The 22,773-nt window shown below is 42.1% G+C and overlaps 1 protein-coding gene across 1 annotated transcript in view; it reads right to left on the bottom strand.

The window, feature by feature from the left end:
* Nucleotides 1-1,062: 1,062 nt before the first annotated feature.
* The window catches only part of LOC124795544 (serine protease Hayan-like), a 41,889-nt gene continuing 20,178 nt past the window's right edge, over nt 1,063-22,773 (bottom strand). The window contains exons 3-7 of the mRNA XM_047259617.1: nt 18,842-18,930; nt 13,874-13,989; nt 11,900-12,156; nt 1,724-1,872; nt 1,063-1,587 (exon numbers count right to left, since the gene is read on the bottom strand). Of these exons, the coding sequence (XP_047115573.1) occupies nt 1,426-1,587; nt 1,724-1,872; nt 11,900-12,156; nt 13,874-13,989; nt 18,842-18,930 (773 nt within the window). The 3' untranslated portion in view covers nt 1,063-1,425. The remainder of the gene's footprint in view (nt 1,588-1,723; nt 1,873-11,899; nt 12,157-13,873; nt 13,990-18,841; nt 18,931-22,773) is intronic.

Below are 22,773 nucleotides of genomic sequence, written 5' to 3'. Positions count from 1 at the left end.
AATTAACCCAAATTGATAGGATTGCTAAGTTTAAAACCTAACCATAATTTTCTTTTTAGTTGAACCACGTATCAATATTTATATCGTGTCCTTTTGTGCTTCCCATTGTGTATTTGGTCATCTCCCTGCAAATTAGCTTTAACTAGTGTTTAGTAATTGTTGGGTTGTGAATTGGGCGCAACTTGGAGCTGGAAGCAGCCATGCCCTGAGGTTGGGTAGCAGTCGTATGAGGCTCGAGTTGGCTCTCCGTCTGCGAGCTGGTTCCACCGGGTTTCTCCATCCTCTTTGCGTCTTGAAAACAGAGCGTATTGAGTTTTAATTATTCTTCTGGCACACATGTCTGTGGCAGTAAACTATGCCTTACGTACGAGTAGTTACATCATCAGGAATCACTTATGCCGAGACATGGATAATCCCCACAAAAAACGTGTTCAAGACAACTATCAGTAAGACTGAAAGAAATAAGGTCTTGTTATGGGAATAAGAATTTTATTATACGTAAATACGGTAGCTAAAACTCATTACAATTGCATAAATAAATAATACAATACTGGTAGCGTATAGGACTAATATCTACAAAAGGGTAACACTCTATTACGTACATAATTATAGGATAAAAATTCAGTTCCTTTGGTGTCGTTGCAGTCTATATAAAAACACAGTGAGAGTTTTGTTTATCTCTTTCTGACATAATCATTAATTTATGAGTATTATAATAAAAGGACGATAAATTTTTCTACACCCTATAAAGGAACAGTCACGGAGTTCAACAGCATCCACTATGGATGAAATTCAGATAAATTTCTTGCAAATTGTCAGAAATAAGTTTAAAGACAACGAAAACTGAGCTGGTCAGAGTATTCCCTCAAACCAAGAAATTATCTGTATAATTACGAAGACAACTAGTCACAGATTCATGCCATTCATTCACACTAGTAAAGCGGGCTACTACTGAATTAAGATATTCATTGTCTCTTAATTCGAAAGATTTCTGCAACACACATCTTCAGTAAGTTTTATCTGCTTCACTCAAATTACGTACATCCATTTTAATTTATCGGCCAATGGAACTAACTATATGCGAGTTGAAAATTTTCACAATACTGTTTCGGTATTCATATTCACATACAGCCACTTTAAAAGAAATAAATAAAAATAAACTACTTGTTACGAAAAACTTATGTCACATTGAACAACTCATTGAAGCACAGGCGTCACATACTGCAACTATGTGACTGACTGACTGATCTCGCTCCAACAAGCACATTATTACGGCCACAAGTAAACAGACTTCTTATTGTTACAGTTCACAATCGAGGACTGCTATTCACACTTCCGATTGTTTTCCCAAACGGTGTATCACTGAAGAAGTCGAAAGATTTGCCCTGAGTTGCAAGAAAGAACCATACAGAAGAACCAATGATTCTATGGCCAGACGTATTTTTCTATCCAGTCAATGTAGCTGGAAACACGGGTGTAGAGGCTCGGGATGTTTCCGCCGCATGGACTGGGTCCTATGCTGGTTATTCCGACGATCGAGTAGGTAAAGGTGTCTTCCTTTGCAACGAGGGGACCCCCAGAATCACCCTGAAAGAGAAATACACGTCTTCAGAATGGTGTTCTACACAGCAAAATTTTGCTTCTTCTTACGAACGAATGTTTGTCTGGCTGAAGCGATACTTTAATGTATTTGAAGAAAAGAAGACATTTATGTATAGCTTACGTCACAGATGGCAACCACTCCTTGTGGATCACCAGCGCAGATAACAGACGAATCGAGGCCTTCTGGGAACCTCTGCTTGTACTGCTGGCAACGTGAGAAGGGAAGCGACCGGACGGTGCCCTCTTGCAGAACTCGACTCTGCTTTGTACCTGGGTAGAGGAATATGTGGCTGTAACATTACTTCTATTTTGGATTTTTTTTTTTTTTGAGAGTTTTCAAATGGTTCTGAGCACTATGGGACTTAAAATCTGAGATCATCAGTCCCCTAGAACTTAGACCTACTTAAACCTAACCAACCTAAGGCCATCACACCCATCCATGCCCGAGGCAGGATTCGAACCTGCGACCGTAGCGGTCGCGCGGTTCCAGACTGAAGCGCCTAGAACCGCTCGGCCACACCGGCCGGCTTTGAGAGTTTTATGCTCCGCAGAAATATTCCGTAAATTTGCATTTCTGTTGACAATTCATGTGGACATATAAATATTTACCATTACGCTAGAGGAGAGGTGTTAAATACTCACCATTTTCCGGCATTAGTTAGCTAAAGGGTGCCAAGAACAAGCGAACTTCTAGGTGAGCGTGTAATGTAACAGCTCAGTTACACAAAGACACGCTTAATACAGCTACTATATACTACACGAACGTCTTTTTGTTCACACAATACTGTCAATGTGTGTAATGAATACTTTTCAATTCTGCACATTCATTCTGATTTTTCTTTTTTTCGAACTAAATGTGTAATCAGTGAGAACGTTTCAAAGGGATTGTATATAGTGAAGCGAATGTAATTCCACGCTGGTTAAGGCTTGTCCTATATGAGTCCATCGATAATTATCTGAAAAGACAGGGTAGCCCGTGCGTGATTGAAGCGCGAAGCAGGTTGGCGCGCACGCTGACAAAAGTGAAAGAGTTGGTATGAGTGTGTGCTCGTGGTATGAAGCAACTCGTTGGTGCAGCCAGTGAAGCCGGAAGTAATGACTGAGCAGATGAAATAGAGCTGGGATGGACGCCATGGCCCGTAATGAGGTGTAGATGCAAGAAGAAGGTGCGCACGACGTGCTTGCTGCCAACATTACGCAATAGTTGTGAACACGTATGAAATGACCATGCGTAATCCGCTGTATTCATCAAAAAGAAAGTTAGTAGGGTGAAGATTAGGTGCTTTTTTTGTGAATTTAGATCTACACCTCTTGTTAAATGTTTTACGCTCGTTATGCTGACTTGAAACTACCCTAAATCCAATTGTTTTCTGTATTTCCCGTTATGTATAGCTAGATGTCACCAGAATAAGATTTTCACTCTGCAGCGGAGTGTGCGCTGATACGAAACTTCCTGGCAGATTAAAACTGTGTGCCGGACCGAAACTCGAACTCGGGACCTTTGCCTTTCGCGGGCAAGTGCTCTGCCAACTGAGCTACCCAAGCACGACTCACACCACGTCCTCACAGCTTTACTTCCGCCAGTACTTGCCCGCGAAAGGCAAAGGTCCCGAGTTCGAGTCTCGGTCCGGCACACAGTTTTAATCTCCCAGGAAGTTTCAGCAAGATGTCATTCAGAAACGTACTAAACGGATAGCAGTTCTAAAGCGACTGCTATCAGTGCTGTTTCAAAGCTTTGATATTTTGAGTGTAACGATTAAATTGCAACTTTCATTAAATTTACTATTATCTTGGAACTTTAAACGTTTTCATCCCTGAACTGCTCTCACTGTAGAATTAAAACAGATTGTCACTAATTATTCAGTTTGAATTTACGTGATCGAATCAGTACCTTCAGTATATGTGCTATTAGCAATGTTTCTGCTTACTTGAAACTGTCACAGCAGAGATTATTCAAATTCAAAAACAGATTTCATCTCTCCAAAGAAAAGTCTCAATCATATTTCCAGTAAAAATAAAACTTTCGGGAGGGGGGGGCGGATTTTCTAAATATCGGTATTGGGCACTATCTCAGTCTGTGTGTGCTGTGCTACCACAAACATTGTGTCTTCAATAAAGGATTATAAAGTAGGTGAGAAGTGAAATGCTTAGATTGACAACCACTGGTTCAATGTGCCATTTGCTATCGGAATTAGGATTGTTTTATAAACAGACCACAGTTACCTCGAGCTCCGACTGCTTGTTACAAAGCACGTTAGGTACAGTGAAAGTATGTAGATAGATAAGTTACAGATCAATTTACAATAAAGATGTAGTAATTAAGTTCAGTTCGAAATACAGTAAAATAAGAAAACACTAACTTGTGATAATTAGATCATTGTACTAACAGGATAGAATGTTTAGACGAGTAATAATAAATTCATAAATAAATAATTACTATAGATAGATGAAGAAGGCCGTCAAAATGGCAGATGCTTTATAAATTAATTTGGAGTCTGTTACCTGGGGTCTCCACTTTCGTCTTTTGTGTGGTGTCATCCTAGTTCGTTCTCATTTTTTTCTCCATCTTTTATTCTCTACTCGTGAAGGCACAAAGGGATTTTGTAGAACCTGATTCCCTTCAAATACTAGCAGTCTGCGAGTAGGTCAAAGGGAAACATATGGAACATTTCCAATTCCAGCATATGCCTCATGAACGAAGACCTTGCTCGCAACTGGAGAGATACAAATGCGAGTATTTTATGTCACCCGTCGTCCCTCACAAAAGCAAAAATTTGTGTGCGTGTGTGTGTGAATAGTCCAACCATAACCATAAAAATTACCATTACCATGATACCTGTGACCACAGGGTAAGGAGAAGAGCTGAAAACTTCTGCAACTGAGGTTACTACCGTTCTTTCGGACATATTCAGAAAGCAGACTTTGAAAAGGTTTTAATTCTTGATTGCTTAAGGTGCGTTTCTCAATCAAATAACGTCTTACCGCCTGAATCATCTCTCAACACCTAGAAATCGTTAAGTGAATTCAGCAGGATGTCAACAAAAGCAGTCGCAAAATTACTAATGCAAATAGTAGATGAACTAATATGACACAGTGTGTCGGTTGATAAACTTCTTCAGAAACAAACACTTGCCAGAGTGAGGTTTCCACATTATAAAGTAGAAATTACCTAGCAACCCGAAACATAATAGCAAGGCAAAAAGAAGCAAACGTACAACATTCAGAAACAAAGAAGGATGTTACTTTGTTTCCCTAACTTGTAAGAACGCGATCACTTAACGTACTTGACAAAGGGTGAGAAAAAACTGATGTTCCGGGAAATTTAAATGAAAAGTTTTGGCACACACGTATAGAATTACGCAGCTGGGAGAGCCGACGTTCATTCCTGTGCTGTAAGCTGCCTCCTCTCCGAAAGGTTTCAGACAAAAACAACGAACAACATAGCCCTTTGCACTTTACAATAATTTTTGCTTGTGGGTGCTTTTACTCTTCTCATAGACAAAAAAATGCAAAATAGGTCCGTTCATTGATTAAAAATAAGTGAAAAGATTCTGCGGGATTTGTTTGCATTCAGCGCCAAGGATTCCGTAACAGCTTATAGCAGTTGGTATCAGGAATGAAAGAAACAATAAATCCTCTTCATGTATTAAACGATTATTGCGTCTTCAACGGCCCAAGACAATGTAATTATGATTAACAAGTGCAATCGTGGATATAATCATTCCTGACAATGTAGCAGTAATTAGAATGAAACAGTAAACATTGTGGATTGCCCAGAAATGATTGCCGCCCGTGTGGCCGAGCGGTTCTAGGCGCTTCAGTCTGGAACCGCGCGACGTAGGTTCGAATCCTGCCTCGGGCATGGATATGTGTGATGTCCTTAGGTTAGTTAGGTTTAAGTAGTTCTAAGTTGTAGGGGACCGATGACATCAGATGTTTAGTCCCATAGCGCTCAGAGCCATTTGAACCATTTGCAGCAGAAATGATTAGGATGGTAAGCTACGTATTCTTCGCATTGAAGTAAGTGCTGTGTTCGCGAGAAGACACGAGACACAGCCATAAACGCGCAAGTGAGAGGAGGCTAGAGCGGCCACGCAAGACAAGGCCTGTATTACTGCTCCATCTCCAGTCACATAAATAGTTCCCAAAGGACCGTCTGTCGGCCCCATGCGACTATAAACCGATACACGGCTCTGCTCAGCACAGTATCTCAACACACTCAAGACGTCATCAGGACCGGGAGTCAGAACTGATCCAAAGTCGCCATCAAGAAGACCCGAACTGGACAGCCAACAACTGTCCTTCATCTACATCTGCATCTACATCCTGACGCTGCGAACCACTGTAATGTGCATGGCAGAGGGTGTGTCTCACTGTACCAGTTAACAGGGCTTTCTCCCATTCCATTCACGTACAGAGCACGGGAAGAACGATTGTTTAAATGTGTGTGTACGTTCTGTAACTATTCTAATCTTGTCCACATGATCCCTAAGGGAACGATATGTAGACGGTTGTAGTACAGTCCTAGACTCACATTTAAAGCCGGTCCTCGAAATAGTATTACGTAGGCTTTCTCCTCTGTCTTTAAGAGTCTGCTGGGACAGTTCTTTCAATATTTCAGTGACATTCTCCCACGCGTCAAACAAACCTGTGACCATTCGTGCTACCCTTCTCTGTGTACGCTCAGTGTCCTCACTACTCGAATTTGGTGCGGGTCCCACACACTTTGAGCAATGTCCTGGGATGGGACCCACGAGTGATTTACAATCAGTCTCCTTTGTAGACTTACTGCATTTCTCTGGTACTCTACCAATAAACGAAGTCTGACACCTGGTTTACCCAAGACTAGAGCCTACGAGATCGTTCCATTTCGTGTCCCTGCTAAGTGTTAAGGTACTTGTACGAGCTGACTGATTCCGGCTGTGACATAGATATTGAGATAAACGATCGCGCAATTGAAGAGCAGCTACGATCGCTTAGTAGTGGAAAGGTGTCAGGACCAGATGAGATACCTGTTAGATTCTATAAACATTATACGAAAGAACTTGCTCCCCTTCTAGCAATAGTTTATTATCGATCGCTTGAGCAACGAAAGGTACCTAACGACCGGAAAAAAGCGCAGGTCATTCCGTTTTTAAGAAAGGCCGTAAGACAGATCCACACAATTATAGATCTATATCGTTGACGTCAATCTGTTGTAGAATTGCGGAACATGTTTTGCGCCCAAGAATTATGACGTTTTTGGAAAATGAACATCTCCTCTATAAAAATCACCAAGGAATCCGCAAACAGAGATCCTACGAAATTCAGCTCGCTCTGTTACTCCATGAGATCCACAGCGCAGTGGACAACGGTACCCAGGCTGATGCCGTGTTCCTCGACTTCAGTAAGGCATTTGACATCGTCCCGCATTGCCGTTTAATGGAAAAAAACATGAGCTTACGGATTATCGAAGCAGACTTGCGACTGGATTCAAGACTTTCTTGCAGATGTAGCTCAACACGTCGCTCTTAACGGAACAAAATCGACAAATGTAAAGGTAATATCCGGAGTACCACAGGGAAGTGTGATAGGACCTTTGCTGTTCTAATAGACAGCGTCGGATGCTGTTCAAGGCTATTCGCAGATGATGCAGTTGTCTACACCAAAATAGCAACGCCAGAAGATAGTATGAATTTGCAGAACGACCTGCAGAGAATTGATGAACGGTGTAGGCTCTGGCAGTTGACCTTGAACGTAAATAAATGTAACATATTCCGCGTACTTAGGAAAAGAAATCCACTACTATACAGCTACACTATTGATGACAAATAGCTGGAGACAGCGTCTGCCGTAAAATATCTAGGCGAAACTATCCATGTCGACCTTAAGTGGAATGACCGTATAAAACAATTAGTGGGAAAACAGACACCAAACTCACATTCATCGGAAGAATCTTGAAGGAAATGTAACTCATCCACGAAAGAAGTGGCTTATAAGGCGCTTGTTCGCCCGATTCGTGAGTATTGTTCATCTGTTTGGGATCCTTCCTTATCAGGTAGGACTGATAGAAGAGATAGAGAAGATCCAAAGGATTACGGGATCGTTTAGCTGGCGAGAGAGCGTTACGGAGATGCTAAACAAACTCCACTGGTAGACGTTAAGAGAGAGGCGTTGCGCATCACGCAGAGAGTTACTATTGAAATTTCGGGACAGCTCTTTTCCGGAGGAGTCTGACAACATATTACTTCCCCCTACATAGATCTCGCGTATTGACCACGAGAAGAAAATTCAAGAAATAAGAGCCAATACAGAGGCTTACCGACATCATTCTTCCTACGCGCTATTCGCGAGTGGAACAGGGTTGGAGGGATCAGATAGTGGTACCGAACACCATTAGGTGGCTTTCGGAGTATCACGTAGATATGGATATTACAGTAATAGTATACTAAGTTTTTTTTTCATTTTGTGAAGTGCACAATTTCATATTTCTGAACATTTGAAGCAAGTTGCCAATATTTCCACCACATTGAAATATTACGAATGTCTGAATGAATATTTGTGCAGCTTCGTACAGACGGTACTTATTTCTAGAATATTCTTCATCTGCGAAAAGTCTTAGGTTGCTGTTAATATTGTCCGCAACGTCATTAATGCACAACACGCGTCTCCGGGTTACACACGAAGTTACTTCTACATCTGTCGATGACTTTCCAACCAAGGTAACATGCTGCGTTCTCCTTCTCAAAAATTCCTCAGTCCAGTCACAAATTTCGGCTGATATCCCATACGAGCGCACTTTTGATTATAAGGGTAGTTATGGTGCTGAGTCGTAAATTTTTCTGACGTCGAGAAATACATCCACCTGATGATCCATGGCTTCAGCATATCATGAGAAAAGTGTGATTTGGGTTTCACACGGTCTATGTTTTCGAATTCAATGCTGGTTGGCATGGAGGAGGTCGTTCTGTTCGAAATACATCATTACGTTTGAGCTAAGAATATGTTCTGAGAGTCTACAACAAATGAATGTCACGGGTGTTGGACGGTTGTTTTATGGATCACTCCTGCTAGTTTTCTTGTAGGGAGGTATGACCTCTACTTTCTACCACCTACTGGCCACGTTTTACTTTTTTTTCTTTTTGTTCGAAGGCTGTGTGACAAACTATAACTAGCACAGGGGCTAACTAATCCGCAAATTGGGTATAGGATCTGACAGGTATTCAATCAGGGCCTGGTTTAACTGATCTAGTGATCCTAGGATTAAATTTGGATTTAATACCTAGTTAACTAATCTTTTAAGTGGTCGTAGGATTAAATTTGCCAGTACTCCCACATTTTCCTTTGTAAAGGAGCGTCTGAAAACAGTGCTGAGAATTCCTGATTGTGGTTTGCTATTTTCAATTTCAGTTCCTGTCTTGTCTTGAGTGACTGGACATAAGTTTGATGCCACTGACAGCTTTTACATACGGCACGAATTTCTTCGGCTTCTGTGGAAAATATTTCGACGATATTCTGCTACTGTAGTCATTGAAGGATCCACGCCCTGCTCTCTTGTTGCCAAACGCGCTTTGTTTACCATATCTCTATCTATAGCTCTACGCTTTTGTTTTACCTATTATACAGACGCCCCTTTTTCCTTATAAGTTTCTTTACATCGGCTGGATACCATGGAGGGTCTTTGCCATCATGAACTCTTCTACTGGGTACTTATCTGTCCAGTGCATGATAAACTATTCTCCCAAACTTCAGCCGTAGTTACCTCCACGTCCTGAGCTAAAAGCTTCAATTTCCTGAGATATGGCACTACTGCTTCGTTGTGTAGTTTGTTGAACATGTTTCCTTTGCCATTTGTACTTTTTGTTAATCATTGCTGCTATTACTGGCTCATGGTCACTGACAGCCGTTTCGATGTGCGCGTCGTCAAAGTAGTCAGGTGGACTTCGCTGTATTCACGACCACCATACTAGTTTTCAAATATTGATTAATGCAACTGAACACTCAGCTACAGTCCAACGTACAGGCTTCATACACCAGTTGAGTAGCATTACAATTCTATTAACAAGTTATTGTAAGTAATTACTAATTTTTTTTTTTTTTGCCGTCATTTCTGCTTCAGCTGTTGCGTAACCCTATTTGGCCGGCCGTTGTGACCGAGCGGTTCTAGGCGCTTCAGTCCGGAACTGCGCTGCTGCTACGGTCGCAGGCTCGAATCCTGCCTTGGACATGGGTGCCTGTGATGTCCTTGGGTTAGTTAGGTTTAAGTAGTTCTAAGTCTAGGGGACTGATGACCTCAGATATTAAGCCCCATAGAGCTTAGAGCAATTTGAACCATTTTTGAACACTATTTGGCCCTATGACGAGGTCGTATAGTTGTTGTGTGCAAGCAAGCCACCTTATAACAGGAGTAACCTTCTGTTGGAGGCGATTCAGTTCTTGCCATATTTACATGTTTGATGTCAAGTATACTTGGCGAGTACGACGATAACAAACATGCGCGTAAATAACGTCCTCAGAACGACGTCATTAAGGGTTCATTTTAGCCATGGAGAGTCATGTCATTTTTATGCCTTTTATTAATGTTGACTACCGCTTTGTCTTCAGCACCTGTAACCTCTTGAAAATGCTGAAAATGTCGAAACTGGAAAAGTGAATGCTGTCATAAATGTACAGTCATGGGCGAATATGAAGACGTTTAAAAAATCGTATAAGAATGTGAGCCCGCAACAAGAAATACAACTGTGTATGTGAACAGTTGTTCAAATATTTGCGAACATAAAGTAAGAATAGTAATTTTTATTTATTTATTTCTCTTTTATTTATTTATTTCCGATTGGGTGAAAAAAAGAAGCTGTGAACTTTTAAAGTTCGCAAGAAATATACTAAGCGATGTAAAACTGATCCAGCGAATGGTGGGAGTGTACTTCAGAGATATTGCACGGTACAATGCTTTTCCTAGATGACGAACAGAAATTTGAATAAGTGAGTTAAAAAAAACTCTGACTTAGAACTGTTTTGGCGGGAAGTCTTCGCAGTGCAGATAATGGGGAAGCCGGAAAAATTACGAACTGAGAAAGAAAACAAGTCGCAAAAAAAAAATTCTTATGAACCCAGGAAATGCACAGCAGGTGGCAACGAGAAAGAAAATGAAAAGCCCACTAATGATAGTGAAACTTCAGCGAAACATGTCTTGGAAATAGAAGAAAAGATAAAATTGTATTATGCTCAAGGCTGACCCCTCCAAAAACAGATCTATTTACAGGAAAACGCACAGAAAGGAGCTTCAACCTCAAGGTGATACACCAACTCGCTAATATGACAGCTGCTGAGTTCAATGCGTTACTAAATACTAAAACTCACATTGTAAGATGAAACTGAAGACCAATTTTGCATTATCAAGTGGGGCGTGAAATTCTTATGTACATGTTCATATCTTACAACCTTACTGGTTGTAACGAAAATGTTGTGACTGATGAAAATCTGTACTAGAGTGGGACCCGGACCGTCTCACCTGGTACCCGTCTCCCCGTCGGTGCTTTACCCACCGTCCGTCCACGTTTTCATCGTCACTACGTTTCATGCCACTTCATCGTCATTGATTTCATTCCCAGCGAATCAGACTCAAAAAAATGGTTCAAATGGCCCTAAGCACTATGCTACTTAACTTCTGAGGTCATCAGTCGCGTAGAACTTAGAACTAATTAAACCTAACTAACCTAAGGACATCACACACATCCATGCCCGAGGCAGGATTCGAACCTGCGACCGTAGCGGTCACGCGGTTCCAGACTGAAGCGCCTTTAACCGCAGGGCCACACCGGCCGGCGAATCAGACTCAATTTACGCCAGCCCGGATAGCGGCGGGTGTTAAAGCACCGCTTGCGGGTCTGGGAGGTGCTCCGACACCGAATGAACGACGAGGTTAGGTGTGTTGGCCAACCTGGATGTGGTTTTTAGGTGGTTTCCCACGCCTCAATCGGTGAATACTGGGCCCGCACCCAATTCCACCTCAGATGCACGATTCGCAAACATTTAGAGAAACTTCCGCTCAGTTTCACATGAACAGCACTATACGTAGATACTTGGGGTGCACATATACCGTCCCAGGAGCTAGCGGGGTAGCGACAGCAACGGCATTCGGCCACCCCTTCGACTAACAGTGCCAGGTACGTTAATAACCATAGAGACCCTTCACCGATGCGGCACAAGGAAAACAAGTAGAATGTAATTCAGTGTACGTTGTGGTATTCGCAATGACTTTTCCCCGTGTAAAGCCGGGATGCAGTGGAGCTGAACTGGCGCCAGACTTGGTGCTTACCCAGGGGGTTGGTGGCCCCCCAGCCAGTGACGATCAGAGCGGCCGGCGGGTCGCCGCCCCTGGTGTAGAGGCAGGCCGGAGAGACGGTCCTGCTGAACGAGGCCCTCCTGTCCAGCCTGAGCAGCGCGATGTCGGCCCTGTAGGAGGACCTGCTGTAGTCCGCGTGGATGACGATGTCGCTGATGCCGTAGCGCGTGCTGCCGGCCCTGGAGGAGCTCAGGTTGGCCGTGCCCAGCTGCACCCTGACTGGCGCCGGTCTGCAACACCACAGCAAAAGTCCACACTCAGGCTGCCGCTTGTTACAAGGACCAAGGTGTGACGTGCGGAGAGGTGCGGTCTTACGTTGTAATACACTGAAGCGCCAAAGAAACTGGTACAGGCATGCGTACTCCAATACAGAGATATGTAAACAGGCAGAACACGGCGCTGCGGTCGGCAATACCTACATAAGACAAGGGTCTGGCGCAATTGTTAGATGAGTTACTGATGCTACATCGGTAGGTTATCAAGATTTAAGTGACCTCATAGCTTCCCGGAAAACTGCTTCTTCCAAAAAAATGCATTTGACGAGGGTGCGGGTCTGATTTTGTTTATAGCTGGTTGCAAAGTGAAGAATGTAAAGAACGCTGGCACGAGGTCTGTACGGATGACGAAAGTTGCTATTTACCTCTGGTCAAGAGTTTTGTGTCCAAAAGATACGTGTTAAATAGCCTTCCAGCTACTTCTACCATTTCGGAACAGTAGAGGTTGCTGTCCAGTACGGTACGAACCTTGGATTAAACAAAGGCTCGTGTGTTTAGCTTAACCTTCATTGAGAAAATCACGTCCGCAAAATGCTTCCTATTATAACTGCAATCCTTAGAGGAGTGACGTAAGAAGTAATCCCTTCCAGTGTCTTCCGATGCCGAGCGAATTACTGTCTCGTGAGAGATGGCACCCTTGTTTCTTTCTATAGGATCAGCGGGAGATGCGTCTCCTTTCCAAGGTTGATGGACACCAAAAATACACGCTAGGTGGAATCAGAAGTGTATTTATTAGCAGACGTTACCCCCCACCCCCTTTTTTTAACGGAAACCCGTAGGAGGTGGCTTACAAAACACTCGTTCGACCTATACTTGAGTATTGGTCATCACTGTGCGATCCGTACCAGGTCGGGTTGACAGAGCGGATAGAAAAGATCCAAAGAGCGGCGCGTTTCGTCACAGGGTTATTTGGTAAGCGTGATAGCGCTACGGAGATGTTTAGCAAACTCAAGTGGCAGACTCTGGAAGAGAGACGCTCTGCATCGCGGTGTAGCTTGCTGTCCAGGTTTCGAGAGGGTGCATTTCTGGATGAGGTACCGAATATATTGCTTCCCCCTGCATATACCTCCCGAGGAGATCGCTAATATAAAATTAGAGAGATTCGAGCATGCACGGAGGCTTTCCGGCAGTCGTTCTTCCCGCGAAGCATACGCGACTGGAACAGGAAAGGGAGGTAATGACAGTGGCACGTAAAGTGCCCTCGCCACACACCGTTGGGTGGCTTGCGGAGTATAAATGTAGATGTAGATGTAGGAGATCTGGACGGTCGTTTCGGAAATCCCTTGGTGTGTCCAAGAAGGACGAAGCTTGAGCAGTTACTTATCCGACATCTTAGGCGATTTCTTAAACAACTGAATATGGAATACTAAATGTCCAGGGACTGGGAAGTTACTTCTCCGGTTCCTCGAGATCATGAAGACGTGGCTAGCAGACTTCTAATTCTTTCAACTGCTAGCGAAATCACCCTATCAGAGTTTATGAATTCTTCATTCAGCAAGTAATCCAAATTTTAATACGGGTGATCTGTTTGCATTCATTTCTGAATCACGCCTCACAAGTAGTTTGCAGTTCACACTCCGTTCTCCAGATCGAACAAACCCGCTGTGTTCTAGTAGATGGACGGCCGTGTGCCGGATGACCTTGTGTCTGCAGCCAGCATGACCTGACGCACCTGTCCCTGTTGTTGCAGCAGTGCGCCGCCGTCAGCACGTACTGCTCGCTGATGAGGGAGCCGGCACACAGCCAGCTGAGCTCCTTCTTGCCCGGCACCTGGTAGCCGAGGGCAGCCTGCAACACCAACACAACACAGCACGTCACTACATGCAGCATCAGGAGTAAGACATTGCTGATTCTTGGATGCAGCGATACGTGGCGGCAGCGGGTCTGCAGCAGTGCTGAGAGACTTCCATTTATCTGCGCCTCTTCCAAACGATTGCCCAAATGCAAGGTTTCCCCTATTAACCCGTTGGTGTGATGTTCCTGTCGCATAGTTACTTTTCATGAAATCCGTGTGCCACATTTGTTATGAATTGCGAAACTAAGCTGGTATCGACGCGCGTGCTGTCGCAGAGGTTACGTGACTCTGTGAATTCAGTGATATTGAAGCTGCTTACAGAATCGTGTTCTTGCCACTTACAAGTAGACCGCGCCTACTCGTCACTGCCGATTTCGTTCAGATTTATCGTACATACTGGACTCGGCTAGAATGAAAGTGACAGCAGAGGGAGCTCCAGATGGCTAAGCGTTTAAAAAAAAAATTAGGTTTTTGGCGCGTGTCGTGTGAGGTATAACCCACCAAAGACGCTAGCGCAGTTTTCAGATAGCGGCTGGCGCAGCGGTAAGAGTGCGCATGGTAATCTGAGGGCCGTGGGGTCGAGTCCGTATGCGGAAACTATTTTTTCATTTTCAATTTTTGCTGAAATTCTTACTGCAAATAAATCAGAATTATCCTCAATATAATGCACTAGCTCAGCGCCCGCTATTTCACTCGCGTAGAGTGTATGTACGGCCTGAAGAGTTTTTTTTGTTTTGTTTTGTTCGTTTTTATTTAATCGAATTTTTATGTTGTTCACAAACTGCAACACCTTCTAAGCTTTGGCTCTGAGCATTATAAAACTTAAAATCTGAGGTCATCAGTCCCCTAGAACTCAAAACTACTTAAACCTAAATAACCTAAGGACATCACACACATCCATGCCCGAGGCAGGATTCGAGGCAGGCGGTCGCGCGGTTCCAGACTGAAGCGCCTAGAACCGCTCGGCCACACCGCCCGGCTCCTACGCTTTTCCCTTTAATTAAGGCCATATAGACAGGGTCTTTTCAGAATCTATTTCTAAACGAAAAGTGATTCTGGTAGTTGGGGTCCAAAGTTTTTGCTAATCATGCCATTCTTGTGGACATATTTCCATAGCAACTTTTGTCCCCTCATAAATATTTCTTTATACCCAACTGAGAAATGAAATACCAATTTTTATAAATTTAGCTTTAAAATTTTTTAATGCAACGAAATATTTTCTTAAAGGTTTTCATCCCCTATCGCACTCCTTTACGGGTTTAAAATCCAGAAACACCGAAACACGTATTTTTTTTTTTTTTTTATTTCTAACCGAGAAGTCAAATTCCAATTGGCACGGCTGTAGCCTTAAAAATCCTTTAGTAGTTCTTTAGTAATTATTTATTTTCAAAAACACTTTCACCCACTATTTTACCCCCTTAGTATTTGAATTTCCAAAAATGCTGCAACATGTATTTTTTATGTTCTGCCTGAGAAACCATATTCCAGTTTTCGTAATTCTAGCTTCAAAATTCCCTTAATAACGGCATATTTCAAATAACCTTCCATCCCCTATTTCACCCCCTTAGGAGTGGAATTTCGGACAACCTTTCTTAAGCGGGGTCTGCAGTATAAGACCCACACCTCCAGATTTCAAGTTTCTATTCTTAGCGATTTGGGCTGGGCGATGATCAGTCAGCCAGTTAAGACATTGCCTTTTAGATACAGAAATTTATTAATATCTTCATAAAATACATAAAAAGGAAAGCCAAAAGAATTCGTATTCCAAGTAATTTGGCCGAGTGGTTCTAGACGCTACAGTCTGGAACCGCGCGACCGCTACGGTCGCAGGTTCGAATCCTGCCTCGGGCATGGGTGTGTGTGATGTCCTTAGGTTAGTTAGGTTTAAGTAGTTCTAAGTTCTAGGAGACTGATGACTTCAGAAGTTAAGTCCCATAGCGCTCAGAGCCATTTGAATCATTTTGAACCAAGTAATTTCCAAGAAAGGACTGTACTTGGAGCATCCACGAGATGAGATAGTTTAAGGCGAAAACTTCTTTGTATTTCGTTAGTTTTCTTTTGGCCTTCAAAAAGCCTTCGGCAGCAGCACGCGAACAATAGTTTCCCTTGTTTTTACGATAAATATCACCCAACACGTGCAAATCATCAACTGTAATATAATATTCCGATTTTATATAGGAAGTTGTCGTTTACGCGCAATTTATTTGCAATCCCAGAATTTCCTTCTCTTTTCCTTTTCATGTCTTTTTATGTAAATACTAATAAATACATTATATTTAGCGCTATTTCGGTTTATTTGCAGGATAAGAAGCGTAAAAATGAAATAACTTGCCACGTAGGGACTCGTGGGTCGTGCCTCCCTCGACCCCCGCCAGGAGCGATGTGTTTTCTAAACACTTGCCTGTCTGAAGATCACAGTTCTGCCACTTTCATTTCTGACCAAGCCTTGCATACACCACAGATGTGGAGAAATCCGGCGACAAGAAACACGCGCGTCTCCTTGTTAATCTGAAATGTTATACAATCAGTTCAATCACTCTGTCCTTCACTTCCGCTCATTCTGTGGTTTTGCTGTAGTCGTGCACATGTATCTGAATCTTGCTGATCGCTAATACTCAGTCGAGGTATGTTCACGGGTTTGGAATCAATTATACAGTCTAGCTGCGTATCTTTATTTTAATTTCCGACATCCTAAGTCATTTATTGAATATTTACGTATATAATGATGTATGCATCGTCTACCGCCATTTCGTGTTCACGTGTTGCAGGGTACCAATTTGTGTGACTGGTGATTGCGTATCACAAGGTTAACGAAGCATTTCAACTCTCACATGCTTTGTCCTATCGACAACAATGCATACGCCGTCCTCTGCACAATTTCAGCTGTGAAGGCAGGTCTTAATTGCGGCCGTTGGGTGAAGAGATGTTCGTGCTGGCTTTATAAAGTGTAGTTGCTGACGTTCGATAAACTAAATTCCAGAGAACATTACGACGACCCGGCTCGCTTTACTTGCTGAATTATAGTTATTTAAAACTTTGTCGCTGCACATCATTCATATGACTCTGAGACGTACTACCGTCAGTTACACCGCAACTACAGAGAGAGCTACTGCTCGGTGTTGGACTATGAGCTGATCACTATTAGACTTTAGTTATTTTGATAAGATCTCACGACTGATTTCCATACTCATTGATGCTCAATTATTAATAAAATGCGTGTCATTCATTACACAGCGCTATTTATGTAAGTCTAAATTGCTAATTTGATTCTCTTTTCATTGTCGAAGTCAGAGAGTGTCACAAAATTGATTATTTTGGTCGTGAATTTATTTATAACAAGGCATAGTTTCAATAAATCAGGGCGCAGTCATTCTACTTATATTGGTAGTTCACTTATAAAAAGGACAAAGAGCAATCACCTTACGTCATGAACAATACAGATGAGTCAATTGTCTGTCTTTTTCAATTCCTGAAAAAAATATTGTGGAAGAAGTTAAGTTAACACCGAACCGAAACTTTGTTAGGATCACCGCACATGTATTCTGTTAAGCAGAACACAAGACACCGGAAGGATGGAAAGAATTTGCCGGTCACTGACTACTGAGTACATTCACATAACTTATGAAGATGGTTAGAGCAACCGTGAACATTTCTCTCAATACAAAGCGCAAAAGTGCCCTAAAGGAGGTCAGGGGAACACGTAAGCTAGTGGTGTTCACTTACGCCCATGGATTATTCACCGAAACACTCCAGATTTGGGCATGGTGATGTAATGCCTCATACTGGCCACGATATAGTCAGGTACAATAAGTGAGGAAGGAATGATTGCGATGTGTTTGAGGATTTCTGTGCCTTTCACCGGTGGAGACGAGGCTACACTTGTCATGATTCAAAGCACGAAAACATCACTTCTTCTAGGACACTGCCAACGGTTCAAATCGTATCATTTTCCCTATCACCTAATGCAGATATCCTTTGACCATTTCTAACAAGAAGTTGAAGTAGTCAGTTTTTATGGCCAAAACTTGCCGTTTTATCAGCTCACTAAACTAATTTCTTTAAGAACGTCCAAAATGTGCTTGTGCAGACAAACTTGTAGATATGGCAACCACAGCCATGAGTAATCATCTTGAGTATTAATAGACCGCTTCAGCTGTATTTAGTCCTTTATTTTTGGACCACTACCAGTTTCATGGCACTAGGAGCCACAGCTTCAGTTGAACATATAACTACAACATTACAGCTACGTAAAAAGCTAGGAACTTCTAGTGCTATGCAACCCGTAGCGATCTAAAAACGAAGAACTAAAATACAGCGGAAGCGGTCTGTTAATACTCAAAATAAAAATGTGTCTGTTTTTAACATTGAAGTCTCATTATTTCGTTCACGCAATATTTATAACAATTCTGACTATTTATTAATTCACGACCTTGTATTAGATTTATCTTCGGTTTTGTACCCATTGCTGAACTAAAGGCAGACACCACTGCAGTTAATTCTGTTAACCATCTGAATTTCATCATTCCGGGACAGTGTATTACGATTATGATTGTTCGGTATTTGAATACCTTGATCAGATTTTTTCCATACCGCTTTCGAAGTACAGTATTTTATATCGTCAGGAGTTCCCATGAATATACGGTACTCAAAAAAGTGACCATCGGACATTCAGGAACATTACATTGTAGCAAAACTCTGCATACATGCTGGTGGAATCAAAGTTCACAATTTGCACGCTCCATACTGCCGCCAACAATCGCTTCTGGCTGTTTTTAATATAGGCTGCTGCTAACAGCGCGTTAATTAAATATTAGTGAAAACTGGACATCACATTTCCTTGCTCACCATGTGCGGAAACTCTTCGTCCCGGGCATCGTGGCCGCCCAGGATGTGGTTGGTGGGGCCGTTCTGGATCGCCTTGTAGACCTCACACTCTGCAACAACAGATAACAGCGTCTTCAAGTACAGTGCTGTGTGTTCCGTGGGGTTTATGGATACTGTTACTCTCCAAGCAAAGTTCCTTACACGTTTTCTTTTTTGTTAATAAAAGATAGCGGAGAAGGAGGACAGCTGCCAAATGTCAACTACAATACTTTGTCCATCAGATTCTGATGCACTGAACACTGTTATCGACAGAAACCTGTACAATTCATAAAAGCATTTTATTGAAACAAAAATTTTGCTCACACACAAGTGTTCAAATGATTTTACTCTATTAAGATAGTCTCTGTTCATAGACATTGCTCGTAACCCTAATGCTAATATACTAATCTCGCATTAAACAGGCTCTGTTTCAAATGACACTCTAGCTCTCAGTATCTCACAAAAACGAGAAGTAAGTTTGTCATTAACAAGGGCTGACATAAAGTGTGTTCAGAAATGCTGCAAATGCAGTGAAAGTTAAAACTGATTATTTGTTCAGTTAGAGTTGCGTTTTAATATAGGCAGCCGAAACCGGCAGTAACATGTACTAAATCGCGACTTTGACTGAAATAAATGATCAGTTATGGATGGTCATTTTCCAACTGCGCTAATTTTCAAACAAGAGAAGTACTTTCTCACGATATCTGGCGTCTCATAAATGTGTTTCATTTTGCTAGATTTCGTAGCTAATACGTCGAAACTTAAATCTCTAAAGCATGAAATCTAGATTTACTTGTGTACCAGAACAGAGTCAGGAGATAAATTAGGCCAAAAACAGATAATATACAGCCTGAAGATTCAGGTAGCATACATTAATACAGTCTAGAATCATGCACGTATTACTAGGCGGAGACAATATTATTGTTCATTATACCGAATTAGAAAGGAACTTGAAAAATGCTGGTAAAACGCAGTATTGGTAGATCAATCCTACCGTGTATGAGTCCGTTAGAAACTCTAATTAATCTAGCAGCGTTCCAGTCTGCCTTTGGCAAACTTTTTATTTGCCGAGATTGCAAAGAAAGATACGTCTATTACTAGTTTCGGCCAGTTGGATGGCCTTATTCATATCACTTAACAAAAAGCAGTGCCTACATAGGTTATTAGAGCGAGATGCTTTTCACAATCATGATTACAACTCCAGACTCAACACTTTCAAAAGATTTAAAAATGACACAAGAAATTGAGACAGCAATCACTCTACCTTTTACCTACACCTAAAAAACTAAAACCAGAGAGCAAAACATGTTAAAATTGCATTAGAGCTTTTATAAAAAAAATACCAAAAGGACATGCTGTGAACTTTCTTGCAGAATTACAGATGTATACGCACACAAAAAAATCATCCAAATGCTGTTCACAATGAAGAAATCTGTCTTAAGCATAAAACTTACCTAGAATACTTTATTCACTTTTGGGAAAACGAGAACGAATAAAAACACACAGCAAACGAAAACAAAAGATAATCCTACGTATAAATTGTGACAAAATTATAAAGTGAATGAAGCACAATTAATATCAGTGACTGTCAAAGACTACGCTGTAAACATAAAGCATCAACGAGAATAAATTGCCAGTCTAGCTGTGAAAAGTATTTCACGGAAAGAGTTCTTTACAAATAGAAGTAACATGACTTACTACAGTCAGGCAACATACAGACAATTGACAGTTTATTCATTGACGAAGTATGGGCCTCTGTTCCAATTAGACGTATTACAAATGTAAACTAACCTTTTACAAACTTAAGTAGACTCATCAATTGTAACATCTACAAGTTTCCTCGAGAATAGCACTATTGCGAAACAAGCTTGAACTACGGGAGAAGTATTAGTATTTAAACTATTTGCACCTTGCCTGGAATCATTCATTATGAAATGTCATATTATGACGTATTCTATGCTGCGAACCCGGCCGTAAAGAAAATCGAAAGGTATAGTTACAATATATATACGACATGCACCATTGCATTGTGCGGTATAATAGACACATCACAATGATACGAGACAACATAAGGAACCGTGTTACCTGTTAACAATATCGGAAGAACCTATCCAGCAGACAGCAACAGGCAGATCTTGTCAAATAAAAAATTTTCTAAAAAATGCTGCACCACAGTACTCAAAGATCGCCTCCTGCAACACTGACATTGTCACGTAATTATAATACAACTATATCTGTATGAAAATAGTACAGATATCTAATAGCTTTCCTCCTCAATGACAAGGGAACATAAATACAACAAGATCTTTACTGCAATGGCACATGGTAACACTACAAATTGATATGTCAAGTCGCTTTTAAATATTTACAGGCTCTGCTGTGATTCAAATGCGCAGTATCGGAAACTGCTTTCATAAATATTTGGTATTAGCACTCGTTTTTGTTTACGTTGAAGAAATCTTTTTTTGTCTTCTGAAAATCCGTTTTTCATGTTTGTGAATTTGGTTCGCTGACAGCGTAAGTTCCCCACTTTTACGATTACGAAGTTCCGACTGTTGCAGTGACATTGGACACGCAGGCGGGCCGTTCATATCTTCTGACAGAACAAAAGTGTAGGAAATACTCAATGAGCGTGAAGACGCTGAGGCCATTACAAATTTGTCTGGTTTGCTAATGTTTGTGGGGGGGGGGGGGGGATGATATTATTCTGGTTTAGAAAACACTGTACGCTTAAGTCGACGTGCAACACGCCTACAGTTAATCACATTTCACAAAGGGCTGTGAGCTGCTGGATGCTTCTTTCGAAGAATTTCCTACGATGTTTGATGTACATCAGCATTGGTATCCCAAGAAAATTGTATGTAACCGTTGGTTATGGTTCTCGCCAGCGACGGAATGCAGAGTCACACGTAAATCCCCACATTACAGAAGCGGTCATCACTGATAGCACGGCGACCGCACCCCATGTCAGGATCATTGTTGTATCCAGACTGTTAGCCTGAACCACCTGCAGCGCTTACAAGAAGTGAGACACGAACATTGCTGTTGCTCCCTGACCTCCTCATATCTCTTGAGAAAATATTGCATGTGTGATGGAAAACCGAAAAGCACAACTGGAGGGCTGAACGGTGCTTTGACGTTGTGTTGCGTGATGAGACGTGAGTCTGCTGGTGATAGTTTGCGAGCGAGGAGTCGACATGACGACGTACAGCTCCAGCTCAGAGAACAGTGGAACGAGGGTCTGTTCTTTAAGAGAACACTGAGCAGCGCAGGAGATGTCCAGACTGCTGTGCGGACCCCTCTGTAGCCAGTCCCTAACGACAGGGCGCTATGGTCTTGTGCACCTGCTTCTCTTATCGTCCAAAGCAAAGCAGCTCGGCGACTCCACTGGTCCGCACGATGACTGGAACACTCCGTCACTGGACCCGTATGGGATGTGATGGGACGGCATCTGATCCGATCAGCATCGCTGGCAACATCCTTTGATCCATTACTGCAGCAGGAAGTAGCGGTGCTTATCTCCTGCCTGACACCTGTATCATCTTATCTATACACTTTTCAAAATTGCTTTAGGGTTGACAGCTGTAACGAAGTAGCGGACTCAGGCTCATGTGGGAATCATAGACCGCGTTCAGCCAGCCAGTACCAAGAAACTTACAAAGAATCAGGACACTACGACATAATAGGTGTGAAACAAATCATAGGGCTAGAGATAGGGAGATGCTGTCAAAGGATCCCTCATAAAACCCAAAGGAATTCTGTTCATATGCAAAGTCTGTTAATAGTATCAACGTTAGTTTCTAGACACTTACGCACAAGACAGAACTGAAACTGGGAGTAGCAAAGCAAAAGCAGGAACGCTAATTCGGTTTTGAAATATTCCTTTACAAATGTATTGCCACATTTAACTATCG

The sequence above is a fragment of the Schistocerca piceifrons genome, chromosome 4, assembly GCF_021461385.2.
Source record: "Schistocerca piceifrons isolate TAMUIC-IGC-003096 chromosome 4, iqSchPice1.1, whole genome shotgun sequence".
Classification (NCBI taxonomy): Eukaryota; Metazoa; Arthropoda; class Insecta; order Orthoptera; family Acrididae; genus Schistocerca; species Schistocerca piceifrons.
Note: the sequence above shows the minus strand (reverse complement) of the source record. Positions and strands in the feature narration are given on the sequence as shown.